We start from the raw sequence: 23,591 nt of genomic DNA, 5'->3' as shown, positions 1-23,591 counted from the left end.
CTTTGGTTTAATATGTTCTATTTTCATGTGAGATCACAATCCCCAAAACCTAATTGCGAATATTTTTTTTTCATTTTTTTTTATCTGCCTCTTAAGACATCAGAACATATTATTAGAGCAACTTTTTAGTCTGCTGAATTTTCAGTCCCCTGCTTTGAGCTGGGATTATTTCAATTCTGTTTAGGATTGTAAAGCCGGGGAGGTGGAACAACAGATTGGCCTTAGGATATGCTTGGACTGGTTGTCTCTTCTTTTGCAGATCCTAGTGGGAATGTTTAAGTTTTGTAATGTTTGCACTCAGAGCTGAGAGCTTCTCAGTGCCCTGATGGGGTAGGGGCTACTGGAGAATTTTTTGTTCCATCAGCTTTTTCACTGAATTTCAGATTTTTCTTAAATCAAGAGGTCCAGGCACCGGTATAATACCCAGATCTCAATGTAGTGCAGCTTGGCTACAGCAAGAACGTTTTTTCATAGTAGCTGAGGATGGCGCTTTGGCTACGTGAGGTGGGACTGAGCAAAAGCTCATTTTCTTCTTTTTTTTCTTTTTTTTTCTTTTTTTTTTTTTTGAGGGGGAGGTGGGGGGGATCGTAGAAGTAATTTCTTTTTGGTTACTTAAAAAAAAGAACAAAAAGATTTTTGCCCAAAAGTTGTTACCTTCTGTGGGAGACCTTAAGTCTCTGCAAGTCCAGTGCTGTGGATTTGTGCTTGTTAAATGCATTAAAAAATACATCGTAGCTCTTTGAGTTCTGCTGATAGAGGACACCGTATAAACACAGAGTATCTGTACTTAGTAGGGTAGTTAATGTGTCTCTATGGAGAAAAACACAAAAAGTTGAGCTCAGAATACTAAATGAGTACTCAGTCTTCCTCAGCTGCTCTGAGCAACATGTGCCTCACTAAATATACATACGTATGTGGGGACACCCTAACCCTGCTTAAATCAAGCAAAGGAGAAAAGCAAAGTAAATATTTCCCTTGGCATACTCGCTTTGATGTTCTGCTGGTTCAATATTGTTCTGATTTTACCTCATTTTAAGACAGACTGTTAGGGCAGTGAAAAACAAGAGTGATGATCCATTATTTTAGCTCTAGTTAGTGTGAAATTAGTGGGTTTTTCCAGCAATCAAAATGGCAAGGGCTCAGTACAGGACCTATATTGTCTCTGAATTGTTAGTGTGGTCCATGTGAGCTTGTAATGCAGCATGCAAAATGAGAATCATGCCAAACACCTCCCACTGTGGGTCCTAATGTTGCAGCTGAGGTGCTAGTGTTTTAAAGACATGAACACATGACCTTGAAGTTTACGCAGCAGGAAGAAGTGTGAAGAAATTTCAATATAAGATCATGGCTTTCTGCTGTAATAGGAAGCAAATTCTAGGCCAATCACATCTATCTTCTGTATTGCTGATGTTTCTCGACACTGTTGTTATCCAGCAAGTTACCCTTTAAAGTCTACAGCAAGGAGAATAATCAGTATTACCATGAATTTAATGGGCATACTTAGAATATAGAGTGGATTTCTTCCATGTGCAAAGGGGAAACATAGAAATGAGGCTTGTCTGCATGAGACCTCAAAGCAGACAAAAGCCAGAATGCTCAACTGATCACTTTGCTTACGCTCTGCGGAGCATTTTAGTAAGATGGGAAGGTATTTGTAAGAACGTATTGATTTTTCTACCCACTGAAGTGGGTTGATTGTTTCAAAGGTATGTTGGTGGGTTTTGGTTTGTTTTTTTTTTTTTCCTAGTAAATTGTCTGAGAGTGGATCTGAATGTCTCTTATGTGCTTCTGTAATTCTTACTTTTCTAATGCAGTGGCCATGTTTCTTGAATGTCAGAGAACTGTGCCTGTAGTTCTTTAAACAATCACAAGTATGCACATGTACGTCAGCTACATGGGTGGCTTTTGCCATGACTTGCTCCTGCTGCATTCCCGCATCGGGTCTAAGCACTACTTTAACCCCAGCCTGATCTGTATGTGTTTTCTGTGTTTTAAATTTCTTTGACTAACAAGTGTGTTTAATTCCTGCTAAACATTGTTTACTTCCTGCCTATGAATGGCAAAACCTCAAATGTCTGTTTTTCATATAAAGTTTCCAGGAACCTCATGCAATCCCAATGGTATGCCCTAGGGAATGGCTTATGAGGTCAGCCCTGCTGCTTACTTATCTTGGGATTCAGCCCTTCCGTACTTGTTCTTCAATAGTAAAATTCTTGGTTCAAAGCCACTATTGAAAGGTGGAGATAGCATGGAGAGCCCATATCGTTCACCTGGAGCTGATGGTATTGCAACGTGTGGCATTCCAGGGAGGCAGCCGTCCTCCTCTGGGGCATTTGGTAGCTTTTTACACTCTGTAATAAGGGTGAGGAATTTCTTTCTTTGATGAGGATCAGATGGAATTCCATACACCTCTGGCAGGTTGTGTATTAATGTGTATCTTGGTCCTCGATCAGTAGCATCTCAACACAGCTAAAGGGTAAGACATGCAGTACTTAAAAGAGCATAATGGCTGAGCAAGTTGCAAGTGAAGAGGAGACTCCCACTTACACGCAAGTTCTGCCTTGCTTTTTCTTACAGGCACCTTCTAAAATCTTTCACATGTGCTGACTTCATTGTTCTCTATTGTACATCTCGACTGTGTTTTAAAAGAACTTGAGCTGATGCCAGCAACAACATGTCTGAACAGCTCTGATGCAACTTAGGTAACTTTTTAGGATTGAGGTCATTTGAGAAATGTTGCTTTGGGGACTGAAGTCTTAAATATTATCCCATCAGGAGATTATTTGGACAGTTCATGAATATCGTACAATTCTCTAGAGTTGAATGCAATAGCATTTATGTTATCTGCTTTAAAAGCTCGGGAATTAAATACAGTGTTTATTTTAAACCATACTGGAGGTAGGACAGGAGAGTGAACTGAGATGGAGGTTAAGGTTTTGCAATATGTTGATCCAACATAATACTGAATAATAGACTACTTAAATTACATTGTCGCTAAGAGAATGCTTTCTGGCTTCATTTGCATTTAAAAATAGTAACAGTAAAAAAAAAGCAACAAAAAACTTATTTTCCAGCTAATCCCCATGTTTGTGCTCCCTTTTTTTTTCCTCACTTGAATAACTTTTTATTGCTATTGACAACTTTTGAATACCAGTTGGAATAACTGACCTTGTTTTAGAAGTGAAACTGAGCGATGCCTTGCGTTGAGATAATCACATCCTTCAGTGCTGGCAGATCTACTAGCTTTATTGGCATGCCCAACAGGAACAGTCATCCCTCCAAAAGCTTTGCTTTTAAATGAAGTGGTTAAAAGACTCCCATTGCTAATCTAGTTGGCTGAGTAGAAGAGCTGGCTCCCTCTGTTAAGCCAGCTGTAAATTCAAGGGGTACTTCTCAAAGCGCCTGGCTTTTCTGGGTGGAGAAGTCAAATGACTTATTTTTCTGTGCCGTTTTGGCTGCACACACTGCTATGCCACACTGCCTCAGGGCTTCACCTCACCCTGGACCTGAGATCTTCGAGCTTGTTTTTCATTCCCCTCACCCATTGGAGATGTGAAAGATTTGACGCTGTTAAGTTTTGACCATGCAAGAATGCAGCAATTCTTCTGGGCAGGTGCTGTAATACATAGCTGGTGCTATAATCCTACAACATCAGTATGTAATGCTGTAAGTTCTTTGTGATTGATATGACCAGAGTTCTGATTAATTAGGCTGTTTATGCTGCCAGGCTTTTTAGAGTATGGAAGATATAAGGGGAAAGGATCAGAAGACATGAGGAAAATTGTTCTTTAGGAGAGGAATGGAAAAATTATTGGCTTCTTTTGTTCTTCTGTACTTCAGAAGAAAAAAAAAAAAAAGCCCTGGAAAGCTTAAGCACAATAGTTAAATTTAAAAAGGGATCAGAAAGTCTACTGTGCCGTGAAAAAGGATTTCAGGGTAGGGAAAATATCTAACTTGACATTCCCACAAAGTTTTTAGTGTAGTCCGCACTGCTCGTGGAATGATTTCATCATCCACATGTTCCTGTCCCTTCAGCCTGTTAACGTCTGTTGCGCAGTGGGATAAGATGGAGACCATGGAGTGTTTGGGCTGACTGTGGTAATGAAAAACATGTCCTGAACACTTCTTTTAAAGTGGCACTGTTATGTTGTGCTTGGCCGCTGGCAAGTTCGCTCATCAGAGTCAGGTAATGTGTAAATGACATCAACTCCTGAGGCATTTTTCCCTGAAGGGAGCGTCCAAACCTCTGAGGCAGCCATGATGGTGGTGGCCTTGCTGCATGTTAGCTCTGACAAGGCCCTGTTCAGAGGAGGCTGGCAGGTTGCAGGCAACATCATTAGGTAATTTCACTAAAAAATGATCACTGCCCCAATAAAGCTCAAGCACTGTAGAGTTGGCTTTTTAAGCCAAAATCCGTCACTGTCTGTGCTGATTCATGATGGGAGCTGACACGGAATATCAATGAGGGAGTAGTGTGCCTAGCACGCTGTTGTTAAAGGCTGTGGTTAAGTGCCTGTGCCGCTTGGTCAGACCACAACACGAAACTGTGGTGAGTGTTGAGTTGCTAATGTCTCCTCAGGTTACTTGCCTTGGGTTTGTGTGCAAGCACAGCAAGGTGGCTGATGGGCAGGCTCACTTAATATCAAGGGATGTTGGAGCATTTCTGAAGAGTGGGCCCGTAATATCACCTCTCATTGCTTCACTGACAGGAGCAGCCATGCAAGGCGTTACTGAGCAGGGAACACTAGGCTGGATTGAAATGAATGTTTTAAACATCTTTTACTGCTTTTTTTCTTTTTTTCTGCATCGATTCCTGCATTCTGGTGACCTAACCTGGTTGTCCCTGGCAAGCAGAAGCTAAAGTGTTCTGCTGAGCAGCCCACTCGGGATTCCCGCATTACTATACAGGAATATGTGAATAGAGGAGTATAACTAGAGAAAAAAGAAGTTGTAGTCCATGCATTTCTCTATGCCCAAGTCCAGCATTTTCAAATTCTTGTTAGTACTAATGTGTTCTCCCATCCTTATGTCTCAGATGAGAGTTTCTGTCCCACTTCTCATATCAGGGATTTGTCTTGCTCCCTGGAGCACCAAGTTCATTGCCAGTGTCAGGACCCAGTCCTGTCAGAAGAGCTTCACTTGAGCAGCTGGCCCAACACATGCTGCAGAGGAGGCACACGGTAGGCATTTTGTTGGTGTCAGTTATGCTCAAAGCCTTGGACAAGAGGAAATGTACAAGGACTGCTCCGAAAGTAATGCCTTCTGTTTTACTGTATTAGCACATGACATCAGAGGCAGATGGTGATGGTATGGCAGTAGAAGTTGGACCTTCCTACCAATATTCCCTTACATGCTGTTGCTGTGTGACAGATGGCAGCAGAGAGGTGGGTAGTCTGACAAAATTACATCTGACATGGGAGTGCATATGAAGCAAAGAATTGTCACTGAATTCCTCCATGAGGAAAAAATGGCACCCACTAACGTCCACTGATGCTTGCTGAGCATTTCTAGAGACCAAACAGTGGATGTGAGCACAGTGAGGCAATAGGTGGTATATTTCAGCAGTGGTGACAGCAGTAGTGGACCACTTTGACTGGTGCAGATTTTGACAGGCATGGCATGCAGGCTGTTGTTCATCACTGGTAAAAATGCACAGCTAATTGTGGTGGCTGCATTGAAAAAATAGTGTTTTATAGCTGAGAATTATCTCTGTCAAACAATGTTATTGTTCTCTTTTTAGCTGCTGTGTAGTTTCCATGGAAATAAACAAGGCATTATTTTCAGAGCAACCTACTTCTATTCATCTAGAAATCCTAAACAGAATCTAAGTAACCAGATCAAGTAGTCTGGGCAATTGTGGTGTGAAGGATCTGTTCCTAAAACTCTTTTTTTTTTTTTTTTTTTTATCCTTAAGTCTATGAGGAGGGAAGCATATATTTGTGTTAGTGCATTATCAAGTATCTAAACTCCCTCTTGCTATTGCTGGCTCTCAAACAGATTGTTATTGCCAATTCACTGACCTCTCCTATGCTGATTATGCAAGACCAAGTTGAAGGTCTGTCATGTCATCACCTGGGAAACTAGAAAATAAATTGAATAAATCCCATTAAAGTATTTATAGAGATTGAGTCATGGAGGGTTGGAGTACACAGATATTTTTAGTGCTATCACTTACGCTGATAACAGCTAGTTTGCTTTTTGGCAATGTTGACATCTTCTATTGCTGGCAAGAGACTGTTGAGAGAGTAAAAACAACAAAAAAAAAATCCTAAAAAGAAAAAAAAAAGAAAAACACACAAAAAAAAAAGCCAAAAAAAGAGTAATGTAAGAATTACATCAATGTTTGTAATTTCTTTTTATGAAAAACAACATTCAAAGTGTCACTAGGGGAAAAAGAGAAGATATATGGAGGTGGAGAAAGGGCAGTGGTATTGGGTACCCGGACGTGATGCAGGTGAGGTGTGTGGAAGGCTTTAGATGGAGCCTGAAACTCTCCTGCCATACCATCTGTTCAGTTTCTTGGAGGTTGAAGGTTAAAAAGATTGTGTGGCAAGACTCAGCTCTTGCTTACCACTGAGATCTGTGCTGCACAACAATGTGCCTTTGTTTTATGCTGCCTGTATCCCAAGTGCTGTCTGTGCTGTTAAGAACCTGGTTAATGGAGGAGTGCTGCTGTGGAGGGAGACCTGACGTGTGGATGGCTCAGTCTGAACTCCTCAAGGGACAAATAAGCATGCATGCTATGGTTTTGTCGCTACCCTTCCAGTGTGGAAGAGTAATACATCCTTTTGTACTAAGGGTACGCCCTCGTACAGCAAACGTCTGGTGGGAAATAGGCTTCCCTTTCATTATTATGCCAGTAGGGAAGTTTTCTATTTCATGATTAGGTTTACTTAAGCATGGTCCTCCTGCAGTGCTTATGCTGGCTGAAAAGGTCACTGCCTGCTTCCCACAAAAGCCTGCAGATTTGCCAGGTGAGTGTTACTCTCTGACTGCTTTGAATTAAAAGGAGCAAGGTTAGTGGTAAGCAGCACAAGTTGTGGGGCGTTGCCAGTTTGGTTCATTGGGGCTGCAAAGGGCTAACTAAGAGGTAGATCTTGAGTAGGGGTGATGATGGGGTCAGCCTGCTGCTTTCTCACTTTCCTTGAACAGCCACGGTCAGTGCTGGGTGGTGACAGGTGATCAAGGCATTCACAACAGATCTCTCATATACAGACTTTGAGAAAACAGACTACCTATAATTTCAGAAGGTATGTGTTTCTGTGTTTCGAAAGCATGTAAATGCAAAGGATTTGAAAAAACTAGCTTAGGAAAAAATATCGTTTCTTGCCACACCTTGTCGCAGGCCTTTTTCTTCTTAACTTAGAAAATACAAAGTCCACTTTTATAACAAAACTCATTGTATCAGCAGATGTGTTTGTCATCCATCATTTTGCTATGTCCCTTTCTAGTGCTGGGAAGGATTTCTTAGAAGAGAGAAAGGAATAAATAAAAAAATAATAAATAAACAGGACTATATCTTACTGCCTAGCAAGACAAGTAGTTTTCTGAGCAGTGGGGCTGGCCACAAGGAGATTTCAGTGTTTAAGAGGAATATCCTACCTGCAGCATAAAGTCATGGACTGTAGTTGACCTAGGTCAGGCTGTTCAAAAGAATGGTTCCCACCCTTCTGGTAATTTGTTCAGTGATAATAAACAGTTAAATGTCACGCTTCCCAAGTGTGGGAAAAGCATACCTCCCATCTTGCGTAGTCAGTGTGTGAAAAGTGAGTAGACTTAGAGACATATACAGTAAATAAACAGTAAAACCACACATGGACTTAGTGATGTTGTGCCATGGGAGTAAGACTAATATGCTATTCCTGGTTTTGCCACCAACTTCATGTAACATTTGAGGGAAATTGCCTCACCATCCTGTGCTCTGGCATACCTGCTTATGGTAGATTATGGGCATCCTCTGGAAACTCACTCTGCTTGTATAGCAGTTCCTTTCTGATACGTTTCTTAGTTGTTTTTGTTTGGTTGTCTTATGAGAACTATGGAAGGTGCTGGGAGAAGAGCTGCAATTTGTAGCATTAAGCTGCAGCTTGAGTGTCCTGGATTTTATGAGATTTCTCAATCTAAACCTTAAACCCAAACTGAAGTACTAAGGTTTTAATGCTTTCCATTTGAATTCCCAGTATAGATGAACTGGAATGCCAAATGAAAGTTTCAGCTAGGCCTAAGAAAAGGACACAGAAGCCAGATGTGAAGGTGCAGGGTGGCATTTCCCAGAGATGGGCTGAACTTCAGCACAGTGGTCCCCGTCCCTTTGCTAGGATGCTACAGCTCAGAGTCTGAAACAGCTCATGACTACAGCAGGGCCTGAGATGACGTTCACCTCAAGCTGGGGTCTGCTTTTGTGGGCAGTATTCGAGTGTCTGGCACTTTTAAAAAGAGAGGTGTGTGGGTTGGCGATAAATTATTCTGCTGTTTACAGACAGGCTAACCTTTTGTGCAAATGGACTTGAAAGAAACCCATATGTTCCTGTTAGCAACTGCTCTAGCTGAGAGCAAGTAATAGTGTCCTTTCCCACATCTTCAGCTGCTCCGAAGTTCTTGTGAAAAATTACACTTCTGAGGCTGAAATTTCCCTACATGTACAGCATTTATTTATTTTTGGCTGTTCTGAGAATAGAAGGGTTCAGCCGCACTTCAATAATGAGAGAAGAATGAAACAAGATTTTCTTTGTCCCCAGAAATGTTGGTTTTAAACATCCTTTCAGCTGAGCAGCTGAAATTTGAAAATCAAGATGTGACAGTAGTGCTGCAGAAAATCCCTAGGGGCCTTTGTGTTTGACTTCGTGGTTTCATGCAGTTTTTGTGGCAGACATGGAGCCTATGAAGCAGACTTTTCCACTTCGTTTTTCTGAAGGGCACAGCTGAGGAGAGATTTGCTACAGAAGCAGCTGCAGCTAATTTCGTAGAGTAGCGCAAGGAAGTATGTTGGTGCGGAGATCTGGAGTGGTTGTTGGAAAGGTAGGGGAAGAAGGCTTACTGCCTGGCCTTCAAAGACAAAAGGAATCCCTTGCACTCTTGGTGAAATGCAGGAGAGATAATATTTCTTAAAGAGTTGTTCTGTAGGCTGAGATGGAAGATTGTCTCTCAAAGGCATGGTATTGTTTCTCTTTTTCCCCATTTCTTTGACCCCCAGCATGTCCTTGGATCATGAAAAGATGTTTAATGATGCTGAGGAGGCTACTGAGCCCTCAGCTTCTTCTTCAAGTGCTTCAGTGGCCAAGTGGGTCATTCCTTCCCTTCTTCTAGCTCATGTTTGAGTAGCGGGATTTGACCCCTCCTGCATTACTCTGTCTCATTTCACAGCCCTCAGTTCCTCACTTGTCTCTGTCTTTGCTTAATTTTGGTCATGTCTAAAAATAAAAATAAAAAAATGATGGCACCACATGGGCAAAAGGATGTCTGGAGGATCACATCATTCAGTCTACACAATGCCTGGATCTAAGCCATTCTTTGAGTTCATTGCTTACATGACCTCTAAATATTTATTTTTGAAATGGGTTTACAAATTGCTCTGGTTGATTAAAAGACTCCTGAAAGATACGTATTCTACCAAACATGTGCTTGAATGTTGGTTGGTTTTAACAAAACAAAGCAACAAAGAAAGCAAACAACTTGTCTAGTTTTACGTGTAGTAACAGTTCTATACAAAACTAAATGTTATTTTATTCTTTAAGTCTTGTGACCGGTGTCTGAACAGCCAATACAAATTCAGGATGACAATAGCCTTGGCAGCAATTCTGAACTCTTTTTATCAGCATTTTTACCATGAGAGTCGTGACCATGATTTTCTTTCAGTGTTCCAATTTTTGTTTCTTTTTTTTTTGTTTCTTTTCTTTTTAAGCATATTCCCCCTGAGCTTTTACTTGGACAAATGCTGTGTCCGATGTAATTAAAATCAAACTCTCTCAATTTGCTGCATACTTGAATTGCTTTGTCCTGCATACATGAGCAGATCTTGGCTCCACCTGTGTACGCTAGTATGCAAGACATCAGACTGTTAAGACTGGTGGTCAATTGGAAACCAGGTAGTGGAGTAAATTTCTAGTCATTGCCTTGTGATGAAAGCTTAGTGGATGTGTCTTAAGGACATATGGAGAAGACTCTGAGGGTCAAACCTAGGTGGGATTGTGGGGAGGCCTACAGGCTTTACCTAAACGAGTATGTTATATGTGTTTATCTAGTCTTCCTTTGCTACAGTGATAAACAGGATAATGTCAGCTCTAGTCAAGCAACATTGTATGCACTTGCCAGGTAAATACAAATGAATAGGTTTACCTTGGGGTTGAGTAGTTTGGCCTTGTAGAATTTGAGCGTGGAAGTGTAATATTTTTCATCATTCTACTTGAAAATCTTTTTTTTTCAAGTACTTTATAGTAGAATTAAACTGGGGACTTCGTGCTATGAAACCATCAGCCTACTTCCATCATGAAATACAAAGAGACTGTAAAACAGCTTTGAAGCAAGCATAGATTCAAGTCGGTTTTCATTTGCCATGCCCGAAGTTATGTGGTAAAAATGGCAATGTAAAAAGCGCATCTGGGGAGACAAATGGATTAGTCTACTAATCTTGCTTTCTAAACAGTACCTGAGAGAGCAGTTGACTTGCATTGTCAAAAATGAGCTTTAGAAAATAATGATGTAATCTTTTTATAATGATGGAAGGGGGTGAAGATAATACTATTCAGACATAGTGCTTCGTTATAATTGTCAATTAAAAAAATAATAATAATCTTGTGAGCATGTTAATGCACTGACATGCTTCAAATTCAGCTTTCATAGGGGAAGGCCAGCCATGTAAAATGAGGTGTACCTTTGAAGTTAATATTCATTTACCACATGGTGCCTCCCCACACAAAGGCTATAACATCTGTATTATGAGGCATTTCTATTACTTTAATCACCACCTACAGCACTCATACTGGTAGTCAGTCATTAATTCTAGAGGTTAATGACACAAATCTGGATTTATTAGTGCTGTAAACCTGTGGGAAATAGTGAGTAGAAATAGTATTTTTTCCATAATAATGAATAATGTGTTTTCATTAGATGTGAACATGGTGTGTTGATTCCTGCAGTAAAATGACTGCATGTTAACCATTCAGATTTTACTTATCATTCATCAGCTTGGCTGTAACGTTTCAAATTGTAGAACACTTTCTTGCTTACTACCAAAGTCTCAGTCCCTGGTTTAGGGGATTGAAAACTGGAAATCATTTTACCTTATAGTGAAAGGTTTCTATTTTAAAATACCTCTCGCTTATAATGTTGCCACAACAGAAATCTCTGCCTTCTTTGGGCGGATGGGGTGTGCATATGTGTCTTGGTGTCACTGATGGACTGAATCCTGAAATTTAGAGATGGGGCCAAGAAACAAGTTTACAGTGCAAAATTAGCTACAGCGCTTAGTGTTCTTTGATTTTTAAAGCGTTTAATCTACATACTAAGCCATGTATTTGTATTGCATCAGTCTGTCCTATGTCTACACAGTTCTTCAGACTTCTTTGAGATTGTTAGAGGCTTTGAAAGGTCTGTAAGTTACTAAAGATTGTTGGGTTTTTTTTCTGGTTTTGGGGGGGTAATATGCTGTCCAGTTGTTTATGACCATGAATGAGTACAAGTGTTATCCAGTACGTATTACGGACCATTTCTTAAGTTCAGTGTAAAAAGTTCTTCCTTAGCTTGGTTGTCTTTCAGTGGAATTTGAAGTCTTTACTCTCAACACTGGGAACCATGTGGTATTTATTGGTTGTAATGCTCCAAGGCCCATACAAAAAAAGCAACCAAACAACAACAAAAAAAGCTGACCATGGAAATTACCGAGTCTTGGAATCAATCTAGTGAAGGATGACTAAGGAATAGAAGCTAAGGAGTTGTGTAATTTTTACAGTTCCATTTCTAGGCTTTGGGAGGTATAATGCTATATTTTCCACCACCTGCATAATCTTCTGCTGTTGGTCTGATAAAGACAGTCTTGCATCCCGAAAATCAAGTGGATGGGCTAGTTGGGCCAGGTCTTTGTCTGATGGGAAATAGGACATTTATTTGTTAACCAAGGGTTTGTTAAGGGAGTGTCTTGCACCTGTAGATGCAGTGACAACAGAGTGGGATGTGAATCATGGGCAGTTGCTTTGGTAGTGCATCGGAAAAGAAAGAGGGAGATGATTCTGAATCCTGCAAAGTTCTAAGAAATATTTTCTTGTGATACTCGCACACATTCTCTCCGTTTACTTGGGCTGAGTTTGAGACAGCTGATATTCTTCCAGACACTGAGGAAGCTGGGCGTCAGCACTGTCTGCTTCAGATAAGATTAATAATGTATAGGTTCATGGGGAATGGAGCCTAATCTGCTGGGATGCCATGGAAGGCACTCGTAGTGAGGAGGAGCAGCTGCCTGCTTTGAGCCTCCTGGTAGGAATGAGATGAACCATCTGAGACAGTCTCAGATCGACTCCTGTTGGGTTCTGAAGGCAAGTTGCTTGCACCTTGCAGTTGAGTGTGTTGAAAGCAGCAGACAGATCTGCGGAACTCTGATCAAGTCCAAATCCTAGCGCTGTACTCTTAAAATCTCTCTTTGAAAAACGACCCATAATTCAACACAGCAGTACGACTGAAGGAACTTTGTTTCCTACTTATATAGCGGAGTACAAGGATACTTTGAGCTGCCTGAAGTACATGCTAGTAGCAGTCCTGACCAACGAACCAGAAGAGAAGCTGTTATTTGAATGAATCCTCTGCAGTTATTTCTGCTTCCCACCTTGAATTTGGAGATGAAAAAGAAAAAGGTTTGACCTGTTGGAGTCTTCCTATGTTGAGCACAGGTTGGAGACTCTGGATCTTCCTCTCTTGCACCTCACACATTACTGTCCTGCCCATGCTGGCAATGAAGCCACGATCTTCATCTTCCTCTAATGCTGGATGTAAAAAATAATTCTCCTCTTCAAAATTTCTTCCTGCCTCATGCAGTGTCAAAATAGGCCAGAAACTGTCCAGTCCTGTCGAAAAAATTCCAAGCTTTGTCTGAGATGTTTTTCCTCTTGGTGCCCTGTATTTTTGTGTATTCTTCTTGACCATAAAAAATGACTGGAATGGCTGGATGGCTTTTTTCCAGTGTCACTGCAAGAGGCACTGCTGCATGGAGGCAGTCTGAAGACTCTTGCGCTTACACTTCCCCTCCACCCCTGCAAGCGTTGGTTGGTGAATTTATTCAGATGTGATTCAGTCATTTCCAAAGCATGTTCTCCACTCCAAATACATGCATGAGGAGTTTAAGGAAGAGGAGATGTACAGGTTATCTAGTTTCTAGATGTTGTGTTTTCTAGCAACACAACATTCCTGCAGTAAAAACATTGCTTACTTATCTTTGCTTTCTTAATTACTGCCATGTAGAAAGGTGCTGGGACATTAGCAGCTCTTGATATTGCTGAGGAGGTTGGTTAGCAGCCAGTGGGGCTTAGAGCTGTGGAGTGATAATGCTCTGTAGGCTCCAGCTCTTTAGGACTCCCTTCAGCCCAAGCTTGCTCTTCTGAAGCAGCTACTAGGGTTCAGCCTCAGGTAAAGCCTTCTGCGTTATTTACCTGTACTCATCCTTGGATGCAGTTAAAAGACAGAGTCAAGAATAGAGAATTAGGAGGGAAATTCTAGATCCCTCGAGGCTGCGCAGTGGGAGTGCTGGTGTTTTCATGTGCCCCTGGTGGAGAATTTCCCTCTCCAAGTGCTTAACCTGAGGCGGGGAGATCAATAGCATCTGTTCCATTCCTTCTGATCTGAACAGTGCTGAGTGTTAGTGTACGCAGCAGGTATTGCATGCATCACTTGAGCTCCTCTGAAACCTCAGCTAAGTGCTCCATTGGTCTCTTGGTGTCGGGAAAAAAAATGTTTCAGTATTACAAATCTGTGCAGAAGCTGCCTCCCCGCATCAGAAAGTCAGTTCTTGTGTCATGTGCTATGGCAATAGTTCACTTTTTCCTTTTAGACTTTTTGATCTGAACTCCTTAAGTGTTCCTTTCACAAACAGTTCTTGATAAACACAAATAGTTGTTTTCCAATCGGGAGTAATTTTACATGCAACTGAACATGTTGCTGCCTTTACAGTTCTGTGGTTATTTACTACAGCAAATTATTCTGGTAATATTTTGGTAATTAAAACTGTAAAATGGAATACTCACTGTTAGGGTAGCAGAAACTGAGGGGAAGCAGTGGTTGCTGAGACAGACAGGAGCTTAGCTCTGTTTGTTTATCCATTGTCAAATGTAAATCATCATCATTATCTGAAATCATGTTTCCTTAGTTCCTTATACACGTGTGAGCTCCCCTTTTCTTCCTACGCAGCCTTTCACCCTTGGAAACTAATTTAAATTGACGTTTTATCTTATTTTGTTTTGGCTTTTTACAGTAGCTCTATGGATACAGGGGAGTAAGAAACAACATGAAGCTGTGTTGCCCCAGCCTTTTCGAGGAAGAGCCATAATTACAGCACCTCAAAAGATCTTAGTCAGAGGTGGGCTGCATTTGCCCAAGTGATGCAGCAATTAGGGTCGCAGCACCCCTCAGCAGGGTGAGGCACTGCTAGGAACAAGTCTATTTCTACTCCAACTCTAGAACCATGAAGCAAGAGCCACCCCTTCTGCTTTGTGCCTACACAGAGTCAAAGGAAAGGGTTCCCTGGCCTCCTTGATGCTGAGCAGATGATGCAGTTGATAGTGAGGCATTTTTGTCATGGACGTGGAAAATGCTGAGGCTCAGAGCTGGAGTTCCACCTCGGTTGTCCTTGTTGCCCTTCTTCCGTCACCTCAGAGATGTGTCCTGCCTTTCTCTTGCATTCAGCCCTCTCACCTTGATCACTGCCTTCATGTTCTTCCCTAGTTTGAATCTTTTACTTTTTTTTTATAACCGTTTTATAACCGATTCAGTTTCTACTGCTTCTGCGGTGGGTTGGTGCAGCACACAGCCACCTCTGTGGGTCTCACTGTGCTAGAGGTAGGGAATGCAGTGTCTCAGAGCAAACTAGACCAGTTTTGGACAATTTGCTGTTCCCATTTCCACATGGTAGCAAAACACTGGTGAATTTAGGACACAGAGGAGAATGCAGAGGAAAATTTCAGTGCTTCTTGAATTCAAAGATATAAATCATATTGTTCCTGCTGAGTCTTGTGATGTATTAGTACGCAGCTTGCTTATTTGGAGATCCCATTCTTCATTTGCCATGTATTTCTCAGACAGCACTTGTTTCGTCAGTCCTTAAGCCTTGGCTCATTTAGGCCTGGATAATGCAGATAATGTAGACACTGCACTGTTTGATAAACCCTGAACATCCTGCTTTTCTATTGTCGCTGACAATTTCTGTGTTTCTCCAACAGCAGACGATGCCTAGTATTATTTTTCTTCACCTATGCTGGACATTCTAACCAAATGTTACTGTGGCTTGCCTTTATGGATAGCTATTGAAAGTGTTTTGTCAACACAAAGTCACTTTTTATTTTATATTTAGAAAATTCACAGTGCTTTGAATTATTACAAGACTTGGAGAGGAATTTGTTTTCTGAGCCTATTTTTGGCATTTCAGAAGCACACCGTTTTAGTTATTTTTAGTTGAAGTACCTGTTGAAAGCTTCCATAATAAAAGTAAAGAAGAAATTGGATTACCTCTGAGATTTGGAAGTACTGTTAAAGAATTTATTAGAACAACGTTAAGAGTATGCGCTAAGCCAAGTCATGTTAGTCTGCGGATTGAAATGGGGTGCCTGGGAATTCAGAGTGTTGCGCTACTCCAATGATTAAAGTGTAGTCAGCTGAAACCTCCCTTAATAGTCAAAATTGTTCCCTGGAACTTAACCTTCATTACAGTCCTGGTGCAGCCTTCCAGTCGTGACCATTGCTGAGGTAAGTGATCAGTCAGAAAAAATAAACAAAAGGATTAAATTATCATGACAGCTTTGGGCTTTTTTCTTGCTATGCCAGTCTTTGATAATACAAATTGTACACAAGCATAACTTCTGCTGCCAAAGACAAGCAATGGAAGACAACATATCTGATTTGAAGGCTGTTCTGCTTTCTGTGTTGTTAGACTTGGATTATTTCATGGTATCTGTTTTCTGTAGCTTTGGCTGAACTAGAACACTGATCTCTCCTCTGCGGTTGCGCTGCCTATCTCATCTCTGTTGTGCGCTGTTGCACTGGGGGTAGTGTTCTGCTACGGCATGGTTTCCTTATCAGTAATTTTGCAGTAAATCAAGCAGGAGGAGGCTATGCTTCCCAGCAAGGTCTAGAATGAGGAATTCATAGCATGTGAATTCCTGTAGGATACTGGAGGACATCTGCCTGAAGAGTCTGTCGCCAGAGCTGAGACCTTCAAGGCTTAGATAAAGCACTGCTTCTGTCTCTCCCATACCATGTATATTTTGACCCGTTTTACATAATCTGTCATCAGTTTTTCTTTGAGCTGGATTCAGTAGTGAAACCCATTAGATACGGATAACCTTTATCATTCCTGTGTTTCATGTCAGGGCATTTTTCCAGAAGCCTTTGAAAAACAGCTATGACAAAGAAGCCTTTCAATGTGGCTATCGATACAGAGACCAGAGAACTGTAATTTCAAATTAAAAAGGATTCTTTTGAGCCTTGTCTCTCAGACAGAGCAAGCCTCAAGTTTGTTTTTCATCCTAGTGATCTGAAGGCAAGTGGTTTGTATTCTCTACAATGTTAAAAAGTGTAATAATTTCTACTTTTATGAGGGTTGTTCTCTGAAGTGTATCAAACAACAATTATGTTATTCTACTATAGCATTTTCTTCAAGGGTTCCACAGCACTTTACAATGTTATTGAAGTCCCAGAATACCCCACTGGACATTTCTGTATCTTGTTTTCTGCAGTAAGATGAGCTGAGATGGATGAAGTGCAAGCTATTTGCTAAATGCTAAGCAGTTTCAATCAGATCTGGAAATGCTGACTCTGCAGCTCCTTAATTTAACAGTGCATTTACATGCACCTGACTTCTATCCAAATAAGTCCTCTAGGACTCCTTTCTCTGACCACGTGTTGTGTGCACAAACTGCAAAGAAAACACAGCATATTAACTAATATATGCAGTATGTCCTCAATAATTGTAAAATAGGAAACTGCTGACTGTGTACTGTAGTTTTGCACTATTTACAGTAAAAATGTCTTCAGTATGAAGAGCTCTTCTTAAATGCCGTGTCAAGGGAGAATACAATAAAGAAGAAGCTTCTCCAGTAGTCACTCAATACTCTGCATTTCTTCATCAAACCTGGCGTTTCTTTCTTTTGTTTCACTGGTGGGAGGCAAACTGAATGGGGTCACCCACCTTACATGCTTGTGGTATAGCAGAATGGTTTAAAATGGAGAACAACCTCTGCTCTGAAAGATGTGTGAGATTCATAAGATGCTCTGCCCACTTGAGGGGAGGAATCAAGAAGCCTATAATTAGCCTACACCTTGTCCTCCTCAGACAGCTGAAGGTCAGTTGAAAGTTGATGTGAGGGGGAGTGAATGCTCTGTTTCCCCCCTTCAAGAGTCTCAAGTTCCCTGTTGCACAAGGGGTGAGAGAGGTCACGCTATTTCCGTCTTTCGGTGTCTACTTGTCTGTATCAAAAAACTCCACCGTGGCACGAGCTGCCTCAGCTCCCATGTGGGCTGGTGCTGGATGTTGCATGGATTTACAGTGGGGAATGTACAGCCTGTTGTCTGGACTGAAGGAGAAACATGGCGAAACAGTACTGTGAGCTAGAGAGTGCAAATCTTGATGTGATTTCAACCCTTCCTTTTTCTTGTATGCCAGTGAGCTAATCTCATTTTCTTCTCAAGTAGGATTTCCTTTTGTTGTCTTCCCACTCCTTTGGTGGATATTGTAGGAGTGGATGTACGATGGTATGCATCAATTTGTATTGGATGACATCTCCAACCATTACATCAGCAGAGTAAAACATAGTAACAGGATGAAGTTTGCTGCTTGTTTTAAGTGAGTACTCTTCAAGGCACTCAAGACACTGATGTCATGTTTAAAGAGAATGCTTGAAGAAAGAACTGGTTCACTAAAAAGCTGCTCGTGAGTGGGGGAAAAGAAATGGAGAAGTTAACCTCCAAGGATTTATTTTAACAGAACTATGTTTAGTCCAAGTTTCATTTTATGTAAAAATATAACTTACAGCTCTGCAGCTGTGCGTGTGCATTTTCACTCTATGATGTTCGAGACAAAAGAATGCAGTGTTGTTGGATTTCTTTCTCTGACTTTCGAGCCTCAGCAGAGATCAGTGTAAATATGCTGAGGTTTAATATTATGTAATGGAAGATAAGAAATTTGTGTGAGACATTTTAATGTAGTACCATTTTGAACAGTTCCTTCCTGCGTGACTGTGCCACACTGTGTAGGTGGAATTTTTACTGGGACTTGTTTTAAACTTAATTATATTCATGTTAAAATGAAGTGCACTGGTACTGTCTAGCGTTGCCTATAGTCCTTTTCCTTGGCAGATGTCACAGAGTAGCAGAAAGGCATGCAGACACTATTCTTAGAGAAACTGCTCTATTAAAACACAGCTTTAGCTGTGCTTTGCTTTCCCAGGTTCCCAGCTCCTCACAAGCTCCCTGCAGAGATCTTTTTGATCGGTATGCCATGTGCCTATGCTACACCTGTACAAATGTGCACCCCAATAGAGCCCTCTGTTTTCACATTACTTCTATAATGTCAGTAAGCTAGGAGCTGGGGACTACTCCATGAAAATGAGAAAATAATCCATGTGGGTAACCAGCTGCACATCCTCCATTTTTACATACTTTTGAAAGCACATTTTCAAGTAGAGACAAACACTCCTGGGTATGTACATGCTCTCTCGTATGACTGTACCCTTTTATGATAGTGCAGGTGAACTACTTCCACTTGCTTGTTTTCAATCTCATCACTATTTCTAAGCAGAGTTATCATAGTTGCTCTCCATTTCATCTAGCCAAACTGGGATTCCATATAAAATAACTACATTTTTTGAAAGAGATGCTTCATTTTAGCCCCTCATCATGTTTTGCTCTTAACGGACAGGGAGTGGGTCTCCACCCCATACAGCTTCATCATCTGTCTATGCACAGCTGTGTTATGTGTGTGTGTGTGTATTTCTGTGACTGCGAGAGAGATGCAGGCGTAAGCAGAGCAAAGTGGACTGCATCTGCTGTGTCCTTAACTGCACCCATTGTCACTTTCTGAGGTCGGGTCTGGCTGCTCCTGCACCCTCCCCCTGGAGTGGGACCAGCCCAACTTTCTGTTTCAATGCAGAGACATGCACAAAAGACCTTAGCTAGTGGAGACAATATAGAAGTAAGGCTAGGATGCTTTCTGATGCCCATAAAACTGTGCAAGTGGTGCCCATGCCCAGAGGTTTTCAGGGAGCAGCTTGGCAGGTTGTACCAGGCCATGCAGGCCTGCAGGCCTAGAGAGCCTAGTGAGGTCTTCAGTAGATTCCTGTCTGTGCCCCATTCTGTTTAGACATGAGCATAAAATCTTCTTGTGTCTTGGGTAGAGAGAAATGAGTTTATTTAAGTGATAAGTAGTATTTCCTCATGCAAAATGTGAAAACCAGTCTTAGTGACCATTAGTCTCAAGACCATATCAGTCTGCAGGAAAATGCAGACTGGGGAGGTTATTGCTCACCTCAGAGCTGTTTTCTGAAACAAGGTATCCCTATTTCTCAAAGAGGGTGAAATTGAGCCGAGGACCCTCGGGTGGAGGGGTTTTATTGTGGGTTTTTTTTTTTTTCCTTCTTATACTTGGGGCTGCCTTGTGAAAGCTTGGGCCTATGGACTTCGATTTTTTTCCCTCTTCCCTGTTACTATTCAGCCCCAGGAAAATACTCTTCAGCAGAACAACTGAAATTATTTAACTAACCATTTGCTTCACTCCAGCTTTGTGATTTTCTTTGTTTGTTTGTTTTCTGCATATAAGTATCTCTTTCCTGTAAAGCACATATTGGGACATTCTCCTCTGCCTCTCTCTTCTTAGATTGATGCAGTCACAGCAATTCGGGAGCCATGACAACTCAGGAGTCATGACAGTAATTACAAGAGGTTTTGAAAGAGAATTTGTGTGCAGATATTGAGGTACACTCCTTCTGCAGCTGTAGCAATTCATTTGTCCATCAAATACAGTATCCCCTCCTCACACAGGCGTACCCACATACCTTGGGCTGTCTCTCTAGGTGCCACCTTCACCCTTCTTGCTGTCTCTTCCATCCTCTTTGAGGTATCCCTGCCTAGATGCTGGCTGCAGCACCGACTATGCAGTGATGGTGCTAAATAGAGGTGGGCTCAAGTCTCAAGGTTCAACTCTGGAGCTGGTGTGTCAGGTAGGCTGCAGCATCTGACAGGGCCTCTCTGCCCACTGGCTAACGGCACCTTTTTCAGGCAAGCTGAGAAACACTTAGACTTCCCTCAAATCCCCAGCTTGTTTCTGTCAGCGTGGTTTGGCTGAGGGACAGCGGGTAAGGAGGAAAATCCCAGCACCATTTGCTGTTTGGTTGCGCCAGAAGAAAGCCGCCAAAGCAGGCATGTAAATATTACACACACAGTAGGGATCTGACTGCTGCAGGGAATTTCTCGCACCCCTGGTGCTGTTTGGATTTACCCGCCTGGCTCAGGTTCTATGTACACCTGTCAGCTGAGGGTGACAGCACCAGTGCCAGCAGTCCATGACTGTCCCCTTGGAGCTTTGCCCGGCCAGCTGGTAGTGTATATCATGAGCCAGGCCTCCTCATCCTCCTCCTCCACAACCATGAGCAGGAGATTGTGGCCATGCCCTCCCACCTCCAGTGAGGAAAGTGGGTATCAGCCCCATCTGAGGCCTTCTTTGCTTCCTAAGTAGAAACAAAGGGTTTCAGCCTTACTTGCCTTCAGTGGTTGAGGAAATAAAGATCTTTTCCTTCTTTTTCTTTCTTTCTTCCTTTACCCCCCCCTTTCTATGTTGGTCTCTACTTTAGCAGGATGAAGCCAGCTCATTCTGGTGCTGGAAATTTCTAATGGAGGGGAGAGATGAGGAAGAGGAGGATGCTATCAGGTAGGATTGGCCCCAACAGGAAGGAGGTTGGAGGCAGATTGAAGTTTGTCCACAGCAGAACAGTGAGGCTTACTCACTCAGGTGCACTTCTCTCCTACTTCTTCCGCTAATGTCTGACTCATATTTATCATGACAGTGATATTGCCATTTTCCATTGCTCTCACCTTGTTATCCACATGCAAGCAAACCATCCAACAGTTTGTGTGACAGAGACCTTTTCAGCTCAGCTCTGGACTAGCTAGCCCCTGCTGCCACTGGCAGTCAGCAGCCATCTGCCACAGGGTTTCTGTGTGAGTGCTGTATTTGTAGGCTATGTTCACACACGTCGTGCTTTTTTAAGCCTTCAGTATCTACTACACTGACAGGGAAATAACATTTTCCCACACATAAACACAGAACAGGTGCCGCAGATTGTTGTAAAACCTAAATGGATTCATTAAGCAATAACTTCGGAAAAAAACTGACTGTTTAGAAATGTATAAAGCTGCATTTTTTTCTTCTCTTTTCTGTCAGAGATGACAGCTGTTTATTGAAGACGGTTACCAATCTTAGCACTCATTGCTTTTATACTATGAAGCCTCCTGATTACTGATGAACTCCAAGAATGCATTCACATAGCTTCAGTGGTCCACGTGTAAGAGCCTCCTCTCCAAAATCTTGCAGTGGAAACCTTCTGGATGAGTCTGAACTGTCACATGCCACACAGCTCAAGTTAACTCCTTGGTATGATGCCCTAATTATTGTTTGCTAAAGAGTCTAGAAGGAAATTTATGTGAAATAGATAGTCTTTATAATAACCTCCAAATAAACTTAATGCTTATACTGAGTATAAATTATCAAATAAAAATCAGAAGTAAAGGGAAGTCAGATGGTCTTATACAGAGTTGAGAGTAACCAGAATCAGATGTTTCTTCTGCAGGTAAGATTTTTGCTGCCATATAAGCTTTTACTTATTCAGCCTGATGTAAGATATATATAATCAGCAGTTATGTTAAGGAAAGAATACTGAATTAAGTGCATGAATCCGTTCAGTTTTGACTTAGGTGAACTCTCAAGTGACTTTGTGGCTCCTTTAGCCCTTTGCTTACTTTTAGTGTGGAACCCATCTGCCTCTTCAGATGTTTGTGCTGAGACTTGTGCATGGTGCTTCTGTAACAAAAAGCTTTTTGGTGCAGTGGTGCCTTTGTTTGGACCTGTTGGTCCAGTGGACCTTTCAGCCCTGTTTCTTCACCATTCCTGTGTGTTTGCCTTGGAGAACTCTACGGTGATTTTGTGTGTGTATGTGTGTGTGCACACTGGAGTGCACCATGGCTCCGGATTGTCTTTATGTAACAACAGTCTTCCCATGTTGGACTACACACCACTGGATCATGGTGTCCATGTGACCTGAAGTGTGTTAGGATCTCCTTACAGTCAAGCATGCTGTGTTATATTCTTTCCCGGTGGTTGGGTTTTTTTGCTTTTTTTTTTTCATTTAAGAGTCACAACAGTTTAAATCAGTGCTGAGGAAAGCTGTTCAGCCATATATGCTTTTAAAAGGAGAAGCAATGAAGGACTCATTTAAAGTATTCTGTGAAAAGGAGACCAAATTGAACATGTTCTTCAGTCTAGCCTGTACTAGGGCTGAAGTTGGGCAACTTCTTTGGACTTGTGAAGGAATTTGAGCATGTGTTCATCTATGAATTATTTCTTTAACTGTACTGTTTCCCTAAAGCCCTATTTGCAATCATATATTGAAGCCATATATTCTCATATTGTACAAAATAATGCATGTAAAACATCACTCAGTACATCTAAATGCAGAGTTGCATATAGAATCATCATGCGTGTAGGCACTTATTTGTTTCTCTGTTACTTTCAGAATCATATAGTCTGCTTGTTTGACTATGTACTTTTTAAATGAAATGGGTAAAATCATGGTATATATTCTGTTGTACATGCCAATATCCTCTTATTTTCTCATTTCCTTTAAACAGTGATAATGAAAAATGGTCTTATGAAATTGAGATGTTTGTTATTTCCCTCCCCCCCCAAATGTTAATGTTGACACACAGAACTAGTCTAGCAGAGAAAGCATATTTGGTCCAAGTCATCCTCAGTTGCTTTCTAATTACAGTGACAGCACAAAAATAAAGTAAGCTTACCTCAGCTCAGGAGGCTTATTTCTGCTGTATCCCAGGCAATTCCCTCTGCTTATTCACTTCAAAAGGGAAAATCCACTTGAATAAAGGAAAAAAAAAAAGACTTTAAATAATAAGAGAGCAAGGGATTCAAGGAATTCTCATCTGAGCTCCTGATCCACTTGTTCTACTGAAATGCAAAAACCCAGCTCCGGTAAGTAGTAGCTCAGAATGGCTTTTCTCCCTTCGTTTATTCTGTGGGCTGAGACTCTACAGGAATAAACCTGAGACAGTGCTGCATGGGAGAGACAGCGGGGGGACCTTGGCACGGAGTTGGACCAAACTCTAAATATAGCCCA

General features: G+C 41.5%; 2 protein-coding genes across 16 annotated transcripts in view; one reads left to right on the top strand and one right to left on the bottom strand.

The window, feature by feature from the left end:
• Positions 1 to 23,512, bottom strand: part of FILIP1L (filamin A interacting protein 1 like) — a 197,196-nt gene extending 173,684 nt beyond the window's left edge. For all 7 annotated transcript variants that reach the window (XM_040649444.2, XM_040649446.2, XM_025143870.3 and 4 more), the window contains exon 1: positions 23,257 to 23,512. The gene's annotated coding sequence lies outside the window, so the exon portion shown is untranslated. The remainder of the gene's footprint in view (positions 1 to 23,256) is intronic.
• CMSS1 (cms1 ribosomal small subunit homolog (yeast)) overlaps positions 1 to 23,591 on the top strand; it is a 226,694-nt gene that overhangs the window by 175,378 nt on the left and 27,725 nt on the right. Inside the window, exon 1 of one of the 9 annotated variants that reach the window (XM_040698028.1) lies at positions 6,905 to 6,974. The exons of 7 other annotated variants lie outside the window; for them this stretch is intronic. In XM_040698028.1, coding sequence (XP_040553962.1) covers positions 6,920 to 6,974 — 55 coding nt within the window. In that variant the 5' untranslated portion in view covers positions 6,905 to 6,919. Of the gene's footprint in view, positions 1 to 6,904; positions 6,975 to 23,157; positions 23,447 to 23,591 lie in introns of those variants that run through there. One more of the 9 variants, XM_004938247.5, reaches the window with a different exon arrangement.

The sequence above is a fragment of the Gallus gallus genome, chromosome 1 (assembly GCF_016699485.2).
Source record: "Gallus gallus isolate bGalGal1 chromosome 1, bGalGal1.mat.broiler.GRCg7b, whole genome shotgun sequence".
Lineage (NCBI taxonomy): Eukaryota > Metazoa > Chordata > Aves > Galliformes > Phasianidae > Gallus > Gallus gallus.
The sequence above is the reverse complement of the archived record's forward strand: the minus strand, read 5'-3'. Positions and strand labels throughout refer to the sequence as shown.